The sequence below is a fragment of the Plasmodium gallinaceum genome (genome assembly GCF_900005855.1).
Source record: "Plasmodium gallinaceum strain 8A genome assembly, contig: PGAL8A_v1_87, whole genome shotgun sequence".
Lineage (NCBI taxonomy): Eukaryota > Apicomplexa > Aconoidasida > Haemosporida > Plasmodiidae > Plasmodium > Plasmodium gallinaceum.
Genome location: NW_021628251.1, coordinates 1,407,428 through 1,418,434, shown reverse-complemented (window position 1 = coordinate 1,418,434; position 11,007 = coordinate 1,407,428). Strand labels below are relative to the sequence as shown.

Sequence of the window (11,007 nt, the reverse complement as noted above, 5' to 3'; positions counted from 1 at the left end):
ATTTTTTTTTTTTTTTTTTTTTTTTTTTTTGTTATAACTACATTTTTTAATAAGTTGAAATTAGAAATGTTAAACGTTAAAGTAAACTTTATTTTTAATTCATTTATATATGTATACAATTTAAAAGTAGACGTTCATGTATTTTTATAAAAAATTATTCTTTATAATATTTTTTTATATTTTTAAATGAAATACATGAATTTCTATTTGAATTATTTAATCTCTATTTTTAATTCATTATTTTTATTTTTTTTTTTTTATTAATATTTATGTCTCCAATATTATCGAAAGAAATTTTTAAATATTTTTTATTAAAATATTTTTTTAAATATTATTTATATAGACAAGATAGGATGTTTCATTCAAACATGAAGAGATAAATATTTGCTTTTTTTCATTATTTTGGTACTAATAAAATTTTTTATTACACATTAGTAATAATTCATATTCTCTTAAATCATTTTTACTTTATGATTTTTATATTTTAATTTATTTTTTCTAGTATATAATAATATTTACAAGTGTTGATTATATTCTTTAAAAAATTTTGAAAAACTATATTTTTCTTTAAATTTTTAGAGATTAAAAATTGTTATTTTAATTATAAAACAATTTAATATATGTTTAAATTCTTTTTTTTTTTTTTTTCCTTTTGGATGTTATAATATATTTTTAAAATTTTCTTTTGAATACATAAAAAATACTCTTAAATATTTTATTTTTAATTTATTGAAATGATGTTATTTCTCTTTTTTTTTAAAATAAATAATTAAACTATATTTTTTTTATATGCACCAAAAAAGTATGTTAAAAAAAAAAAGAAAAAAAAAAAAAAAAATGAAATAAACTAAAACAAAATAAAATGTGTAAAAATCTGCAAATATTCAAATAGCAAAATAGAAAAATTCAAATATATAAAACAAAAATTATTTTGTAGAGAAAATTATGAAGAAATGATGTAATTTTTTTGCACGCACACATAGAAAATAAAAAGATTGATACAAAAACTATTTATCATTTTTTTAGTATTAACAAAAAAAAAATGGATATTCTAATGTTAATATAAAGAATTGAATAATTTCCTTCTAATTAATATGATAGAATTTATATACAAAAATAATGTTGCTGTTTTTTAACTATTCTATAAATATATTTTATGTTTTTTTTTTTTTTTTTAGTTGAAGTGCTTTAACAGAAAAAATACTTTATAAAATAAATTTTATAAAAAAAAGAGTTTGCAATAATAAAATTCTATTCTTTCATTTTGAAAATTATATACTGAGTTCTACAATTTTTGCAAAATTTATCATGTTATTGTAATAATGCATATACGAATTTATTGGCTGCTTAAAATGAGTGCATTTAACATATAGAAAAATATAAAATATCATGTATGAAAATTTAAGAGAAGATATTATATAAATATTTTATAATTTTATGAAAAAAAACTACTATATTCATTTATATAAACAAAAAAATGTGTATTACATTATTTGAATTTTGATGTAAGGTTATTTTGAAAATTTGTACAGTATATTATTTAATTTTAATTATTATATAAACATATATAAAGTCTACTAAAAATTAAATTTTTTTATTGAACACTTTTCTGCATAATTGTATTGTTGATGTATTATCATTTCTGCAGCATTTTTCTTTTTAATACATATTTTACACTTTGTTCTATATTAAATATGGAAAATTGTTGATTATAAATTTGAAAAAAGAAAAAAAAAAAAAAAAAAAATGACAAAAAAGAAAGTTTAACGAGTTACATAACAATATAAGATATTTATTATAAAAAATTTTTGTATACGAACTAATTGCATTTAATTTTTTTTCTGTTTTTTATTAAATTGTTTTTGTAAAATTTTTTTAAATAAATGCATAAATTCAAAATTTAACTCTGATAAATAAAAAAAAATAATAATAATCTAGCAATTTTTTATTTATTATTTTTATATTTTTAAATAATTTTTAATCTCTTTTTTGTTTTTTTTTTTTTTTTTTATCTCTTCGATTAGTTGTTACTAAAGGTTTTTTCTCATTTTATTTTATTTTTATTTTTTTTTTTTTTTTTTGTAAAATAAATATCACATGTAATTTCCAAATTTTTTTTAATAAAACACAGTAACCAAAAAGATTTCTAATTTTTTTTAATAAGATAAACATTACTTCAAAAGACTTTTAATCTTTCTTTTTTTTTTCTTTATTTTATTTTAATTGTATTTATAATGTAGGATTAATTTGTTGTTAACCTGTTAACTTTTTATAAAATATGTACATATGTGAGTATTTTTATACATTTATATATATGTACGGTATTCATTAGGTGTCAATTTTTTTTTTTAACAATTTTTTATGTTCTTATATTTATAAATTTTTTCTATTGTTTACTTATTTCTTTATTTTATTACAAATTATATATATATATATATATATATATATACAAAATAGTTTATAAAAATAAAAAAGGATACTAGAAAAATTAATAACAATGAAGAATATAATAGATGAATATGAAATAATAGGAAAAATTGATGAAGAAAAAAACAATACTTCAAATAGTTTATTAAATAATGGAGAGTTTAATAATAAACCTAATGATATAGTAGACAAAAGTAGTTGTGAATTGATAAAATCAAATGAATATAGTAATGAATTATTGTCAGGTAGTTCTATTTTTAATATATCAATGAATTCTAAAAAAAATGAGACAGATAACATAAAAATAAAAGAAATAGAAGAAAATACAAATGAAAATACTAAAAAGAAATGTTTAAATGATGTATTAAATGGAAAAATTGACAAAAAAGAAATATCAGATAATTACAAGCTAAATTATAATAATAATGATGGATCATTAAATTTAAATGAACAAAATGATAAAAACTTTAATTATGAAAAAATACATAATAGTGAAATAAATGAGAGTAAATTAAATACAATAAAAGATAATAAAATAATTAATGATGAAATTAAGAAAATTTCTGGAAATAATGAAGAAACAAACGATAATGTAATATTAAAACAAGAATTAAATAAAGATACTGTAAATAATAATAAAGATAATTTAAAAATTACTAATAATGATAAAAATAATTCCAAAAGGCATTATAAAGTTTTAATACATGCCCCTGCTTGCTGGAAAGGTGAAAAATTCAACTCTACACCATTTATATTTATATATGATAAGTCAATAAATTTTTTTACATATAGTGAGTCACCATTAGAAATAGAAAAATATATTATTGATACAAGTTCAGATGATTTTGAAAGTAGGGTGTTAACTATTATATTTTATGATTCCTTATTTGCATGTTCTACAGCTTCTCTACTTATGAATAATAATAAGAGTGAATTAGAACGGTTGCCTAAACCACTTAGTGTCTTTTATCTACCATTATCAAAGTTAGATTTAAATAATGATTCTGTTAAATATAGATTAGCTTTAAGAACAAATAGTATATTATGTAATATTAATATAAAAGAAGCTATTAGTTTATTTAATAATAGTTCAAAAATAAGTGGTCAAAATGTAAATAAATTTAGTTTGCATTTTATTTTAAAAAATAATAATTATTCATATAATGATGTTTATAATTACTTAAATTATCAGACAAAAATATACGGAGTTCCTCGATCTAATTTATCATCATGTATACAAAAACATAAATTTAGCCATGAAAACCTACAAAATACTAAGAGAATTATGTTGAATTCTTCAAAAAGCCAAGTTAATAGTTTCAAAAATTCTACAGATCATAATCAATTTATATCTTTAGATAAATTGAAAAATAAATGGGAAAACTATACACATATAAAAAATCCAAACAACGTTTTAATAAAAAAAAATTCAAAACTAGAGACATACGACATTTCAAATGATAATGAATCGTTTATTAGTAGAGTAAAAACAGAAATACCTATTAAAAATAAAATAAATTTTTACAAAAACAATGAAGAAAAATTTAGAGAACATTTGTTAAATAATCGACTATATAATCAATCACATGAAAAAGGAAACGATAATTCATCAAACTATGGAAGAGGGAAACCATATATGTTAATTCAAAACGTAAAATCAGCAAATGAATTTGATATTAAAGACGATGTATTACCAGATGATAGTGCATCAATGATTCATACTTATGATAAAGAATCTGCATTATCAGAAAAGGGGAAAAATATAAAAGAAGGAAGCACATTAACAAGTAATTTTAGAGTAGTTAATAATATGTTTTCTTCTGTCAAACAAATAATGAAAAAAAGATATGAAATAAAAGATTCTATTAATAATAAATATGAAATAAATAAAAAGGAAAAAACTGATGATCCAAGTATTAAAAATTTAGATAATGATATTAATGAAGAAAAATCTGTTTGTTATTCTCAGATTCATAACTTAAAATATTTTAATACTAATAATTCTGTATGCTCATCTTATGCAAAAAATGATGATAACTTAATTTTAGCCATTAAAGAAATAAAAAAATGGATGGAAAAAATTGAAGATAAAGTTAGTAATATATCCTGTAAAGAAAGTGAAATTAATTTGAATAATCTAAATAACAAGGATGAAAAATATAATAAAATTTTAAGATTTTTAATAAAAAATGTAAAAAATCATATAAATTATAAAAACAAAGATATATATAAAAATTGTTATTTAAATATTAGAAATTTGTATCTTATAAAAAAAAATGAAAAAGTGAAATTTGAAAATAAGTTACTATTAAGAAATTATGGAAAACTTAAAACAAGATATAAAAACGTACTAGTTAGTGTATGTAAGAAAAATTTTTTACTAAAATATTATGCTATAAAAGATAAATTTCATTATAACAAAAGATATGAAAATATGATGAGACATCTACAATTAGAAAAAAATGATTTGCTAAGTATAATTGAAGAAAAAAAATTTGAGCAAGAAAATAATTTAAATATAAATCTTATGTTATCTGAAGAATTAAAAAAATTACAAGAAGAAAAAGAATCAATTCTCAATAAAAATTATCATTATAAAAATGAAAAGGACAATATGATGAATAAATATGAACTTTTACATAATGACTACAATATTTTAAAAGAAGAAATAGAAAGTCTAAAGAAAGAAAATGAAAATATTAAAAATGAAAATGAAAATATTAAAAAAGAAAAAGAATCTTTAAAGAAAGAACTAGGAGATACAAAAGCAAAATATTTTAATTTAACTGGAATATTAGAAGGAGAAGAAAAAATGTATAGTAAAAAGGTAGAAGAACTTGAACAAAAGCTTAATAAAGTTACAAATGAAAAAAATACAATTATTAATGAAATAAAAGATGAAATAGATAAATTCACAAAAATCTTAAATGAAAAGAATGAAGAAAATATTAGAATAAAAGAAAAATTAAAAGAATTAAAAAATATAGAAGAAAAATATAAGAACACTCAAATGAATTTCGATTCTCTTAAAAAAGAATTTGAGAAATCTTTTGACGAAGTTCAATTAATTTTAAAAGAAATGATTCAAAAAGAAAAAGAGTATACTAAAAAATACAATAATTCTATTAAAACTTTAGAAGAAGAACATAAAGAAAAAATAGAAAAAATGAACGATGAAAAAGAGATTTTAATAAATGAAAATAATTATTATAAAGACTTGTGTAAAAACCAGTGCAATAAAATTATAAGTTTTGATGATAGTCTAACAACAGCAGAGAAATTATTAGAACATGTTTTATCTCAGTATCCTCAATTATTTAATGAATTTAGAAATAATTCTAGAAGTAATTTATTAAATAAATCATTTGGAAAAATGCATTATGAAAATATACATGCTGTGAGAGACAATATTAAATTAATTAGAAAGTCATTAAGTCATTTTAAAATGAGCTGTAAAAATAATTCATTTAATTTTAAAGTTTATTCAGATTCCAAAAGGTATAATAGAAAAATTAGTCACTTAACCATGAAAAGTAAACGAATTAACAGTATTTCAAGAAATTTTGAAAATGATCAAAAGATAAGAGATATTAATAACGTAAGTTTTGAGAATGAAATTAGTGAATCTTCCTTACTTAACAAAAGAAGTATCAGTAATAACATGAATAGGAAAAATTCTATAATTTCAATAAATACTAAAAAAAATATAGATGTTAAAAAAAAATTAGAAAATAATGATGCATTATTACATAAAAATAATCTTGAATTAAATAGATGTATTTCCGTTAATAGAAAAAATCAAATGCGTTTAATTTCTGAAAATAATAACGAAAATGATATTGATGAAATAAAAAACGAGATAAATAATCAAAATAGTGAAATGAATGAATTAAAAAATACTAAAAGGGAGTATGTTGATACAGAGAAATGCTTTAAAAAGGATGATGAAAATGAATATAATAACAATAATGAAAAAAGTAACGAGAATGTCGTTAATAAAAGTGATTATCAAAATATTTATAAAGAAAATAATGTTAGAAATAATACTAATGAAAATTTAAATACAGATAAAAATGATGAAATAGATAATAATTTAAGCAGAGATATAAATGAACTAAACAATATTGACATAGTAAATATGTATGAAAATGAGAATTATTCTAATTATGTTAAAAATTCCGAAAATTTGATTACAGATATTGGAACTATAGAAAAAAATGATATAAATAATTGTAATAATGAACTCAACAACGAAGAAATAAAAAGTAATAGTAAGGATCATGTTGAAAAAGATACAATTATAAATAAAAATAATAAAGCAGAAACCGATCAATTAGATAAAAACAATTTCAATGAAATAATATCTTTTATAGAAAAAAATGTTATTAAAAATTCGGAATCTTTGAATAATAAATTTAATGAAAACTCTAATAACAATTATAATAGTGTTCTTAAAAATAATACTAATGATTTTGATAATATATGTAATAATATCATAAATGAGGAAAACAAATCTTCCAATAAAACAAGTAAAATTTTGAGAAAAACAAATTCATCTATCACTTCATATAAATCATTATATAATTTCAAAAACACAGATAGATATAAAAATGTCGATAATACAATTAAAGCTGCTTCAGATAGCAGTTCAATTAAAAATATAAGTAATAATTCTAAGTTACAGAATAACAAAAATAATATAACAACTAACATAAAAAAAATTTATCAAAAAAACGTAAGCAATACTACAGTAGGAAAGACAATAACAAATGCAACAAAAAAAAATTCTTCTATGATTTATCAAAAAACAAACGAAACGAATTTATATAATAATGAAGGAACACCTCGAATATACACAACTCATTATAAGTGCAAAAATATTGATGAATTTGCTAATATTAAAAAGGATGATTTAAAAAACTCTAAATATTCTAAAGTCTCCTTGATAAAAAAAAACTTGACACCTGATAAATTAAGAAACAAAAGTAATAGCACAAATAAGACTATTATTTCAAAAAAGTAATATTTTTTCTTAATATAAAAAATTTCGTTTTTTTTTTTTTTTTATTTATTTATTCTAAACATATCTATAAAGAAGAAAATGTTATATTTATATCAGTATTCTAAATTTATCTTAAATAGTTAAAAAAAAAAACAAAGATATATATTTTTTATGGCATATTAAAAAATGTAAAAAATATTTTTATTTTTTTTTTTTTTTTTATTTCTTAAAATTTTTTTAAACATTTGTTAATAAAACAAGATTTTTGAGTATTCTTTAAAATTAAAAAAAAAAAAAAAAGAAACACACATAAGTAATTTAATATAAAAAAATGGTAATATATTATTATTTAAGCATTTATAATTTATTTGTTTAAGAAATTATTTAAAAGATAAAAAAAAATATTAAGAATTTTCCTTTTTTATTAATTTTAATAGAATTTGTTTTATTCTGCTGTTTTCTTTAAAATATTCACCTTTTTCAAAATCTAAATACTGAGAGACCTTTAACCATGTTTTATTTTCTAAATTTTCTTCTTTTTTTTTTTCTTCCGATTTTTGTTTGTTAAATAATTTTTTTTTTTCTTCAATTTTAACGGCCATTTCTTCATACCATTTCTTTAGATCTTCTGCCGCTTTTTCCTTTATTTCTATTTTTTTTCTTTTTTCATATTCTTTTCTCTCCTCTATTCTTTTTAATCTTTCGATTTCCCAAATGTTGGATTCTTCTGTGTCTGATATATCTGATTCTTTTTCAAAAAATTGTTCATAAGAATTTTCAAAAGACATTTTACTTTCTTTTCGTGGAAATGTTATGCTTTTATTAGAGTTTTCATTTTTGCTAGTGTTGTATTTATTATTACTACTAGAACTCTCATTTTCTCTTTTGACTGTATTAATATCTCTATTAAAATCATTTAATGAACTGTTCATACTATTGTAATTTATATTTTGATTAAAGTTATCATTTAAATTTTTTAATTTATCTAATTCACTTTTTTCATAACTATCATTGTTGAGAATATTATCAATTGTATTATTATTACTAAAATGTTCATAACTGTTAAAATTAAATTGATCAAAATCATTTAATTCACTCATCGTTATATATATAATATATAAAGAAATATATATTTTTTTTTAAAATGCTTTGTTTTTTTCTATACTAATGCATAGTATGATTTAATATTTTACCATTAAATTTGAAATCAAAATAAATATATACAAAAATAAAAATATATATGATACTTAAATATATAATAGGATTAAATGATTATTGTATATTTCCGTAAACAAAAAAAAAATATGTACATTTTATTTATTTACCTTTTTTAACACAAACTCGTTTTAAATCAAGTTTATATAAATCTATAAAATTATAAAATACATAAATTATAAAACTTGTAATAATTTAAAACTTTAGTATATTTAAAACTAGTATTCTAAGAAAAGCAAAATATTAACTTTAATTTTCTTAAATTTAAGTACATATATATACGTTTCTACTATTTTTTAGATTTATAAAATACAAAAAAAAACGACAAATTAACTTTTTATTTTCATTTAATTTATTTAATATTTTTTTTTTATTTATTTATTTCATTTTTTTTTTTTTTTTTTTTGAATAATTTCTTTTTTATTAAAGGAAAATTTTATTTTTAATATTTAAAAGAAAAAAGAAAATACAATATTTATAATCACTCATATATATGTAAATGTAATTCTCTTTTTTTTTTTTTTTTTTTTTTTTTTTTGCAACTAAATATTTCATATGCATATACACACATTAATTTATGTAATCAATCTTAACTATATAGTTATAGCATTCAACTACACTTGATTCTACTTAATATGTTTTTATATTTTTTATTTTTACATTAATATTTCCATTTACATTTTTATTCTAGAAAAAAAACATAAAATTTACGTATGCCTTTAAGTAATGTAATGAATAATTAAAAAAAAAAAAAAATACAAATCAAAACTCATATATGATAATTTTTGTTTTTCATATAATTTAATACTTTTCTTACAATTAAACTTAACAAAATAAAAAATATTATTTTCGTTTTATTTTTTATTTTATTCAAAGCTATTTTTCGACATTTTTTCTTCGTGAAACTTGTTTTTTCAGAAAATAAGTGGCTATAAAAACATACATAAATTTTTCATGTATAATTGATTAAATGTAAATAATAAATATAATTTTAAATCATTATACCATTAAGCCATAATTAATGATATATATTTATATTTTTTTTTTTTTTTTTATTTTAAAAAATACAATATCATTAATCAGAAAAAATACTGTGCATGGATGTAAAAAGAAATTGCAAAGTATTTTTTTTTTTATTCAACTTTATTATAAATATTCATTTCAGCATTTTTAGAATAATAATTAATAAGTATTGCAATTTCCCTAGAATATTATGAAACATAAAAAAAAAAAAAAAAAAAAAAATTGTGCTTTAATTTTTATATTAATATATATTTTTTTTTTATAATTTTAATGTTGTGCTATTATATTCACTGAAATTTAGAGTAAGAAATTTTTATTGAAGAATATATATAAATATATATATATATATATTTTTTTTTTTAAAAATAAGGATTTATTTATATATTATATAATATTATTATCAGTTAAATTTATTATTCAACTTTTTGTTAAACTTGTATTATTACTCTACATATATTAGTTATAGGATTTACCCTTATTTAATTCTTGATTAAAAATTAATTTTTCTTTTTCTACATTTTTTTTTTTTCAATAAACAAATGCTTATTAATAGAAACAAATTAAATCTAATTTAAGAAAAAATAACTTTCAAAAATTTTTAGAATATTTAGAGAAATTTTATGTTTTGTGTTTTTTCTAATTTTCCCAATTTTTTTTTGAATAGGTATTATAAAAATAAAAATGAATAGATGGGATTTTAATTTAAGAAAATATGATCAAAAATGTGAAAATTTAATAGAACCATTTGGATATAAATTTGTTAATGATGCTAAGAATACATATGGTTATGGAGACAGTTATTTAAAAGTAGAAAAAAGTATCAACAATTTAAATAAGTTAAATAAAAATGATAATAAATCTAATTTATCTGAAGAAAACACAAAAATACTTAATAAAATGGCATGGAATATTTGCATCAACTCAATTAAAGGGTTAGCAATGAACTTATTTGTTATGTTTATGTCAGGTGGAGCATCTGGTATCTTTGGTATTATTTTTATAATATATTCCATTTATAATATTTTAAAATCATTATTTAATATAAATGATGTATTTAAAAGTGTGGAAAATAATACTAAACAGAAGTTTTGGCTACAAAAAATTTGTTTTATAATTGTTAATTGTTCAGTTTTTATATATATAATGAATGTTTGCTCAAAAAGTGGATTATTACCAATACGATCTGGTGACTATTTTTATTATATTCCGCATAAAAAAATTAAACAGAAAGGTGTGGGAAGTTTTTTTTAAGAATATTAAAACAATACATAATAAGTTTTTTTTTTTCAAATTAAATTGTTCACTTTTTTTTTTTTTTTTTTTTTTTTTTTTTAAAAAAA

At 17.6% G+C, this 11,007-nt stretch overlaps 3 protein-coding genes across 3 annotated transcripts; 2 read left to right on the top strand and 1 right to left on the bottom strand.

The window, feature by feature from the left end:
- Window positions 1-2,497: 2,497 nt before the first annotated feature.
- On the top strand, window positions 2,498-7,450 carry PGAL8A_00307100 (conserved Plasmodium protein, unknown function; the record flags this gene model as incomplete). The annotated part of the gene is made up of 1 exon (XM_028672078.1): window positions 2,498-7,450. One exon carries the CDS (start codon window positions 2,498-2,500, stop codon window positions 7,448-7,450), a length of 4,953 nt encoding a protein of 1,650 aa, XP_028528667.1.
- A 383-nt stretch (window positions 7,451-7,833) lies between these two features.
- PGAL8A_00307000 (conserved Plasmodium protein, unknown function) lies at window positions 7,834-8,529 on the bottom strand (the record flags this gene model as incomplete). Its single annotated transcript, XM_028672077.1, has 1 exon — window positions 7,834-8,529. The coding sequence occupies one exon, from the start codon at window positions 8,527-8,529 to the stop codon at window positions 7,834-7,836; it is 696 nt and encodes a 231-aa protein (XP_028528666.1).
- A 1,819-nt stretch (window positions 8,530-10,348) lies between these two features.
- EMC4 (ER membrane protein complex subunit 4, putative) lies at window positions 10,349-10,918 on the top strand (the record flags this gene model as incomplete). The annotated part of the gene is made up of 1 exon (XM_028672075.1): window positions 10,349-10,918. One exon carries the CDS (start codon window positions 10,349-10,351, stop codon window positions 10,916-10,918), a length of 570 nt encoding a protein of 189 aa, XP_028528665.1.
- Window positions 10,919-11,007: the final 89 nt, after the last annotated feature.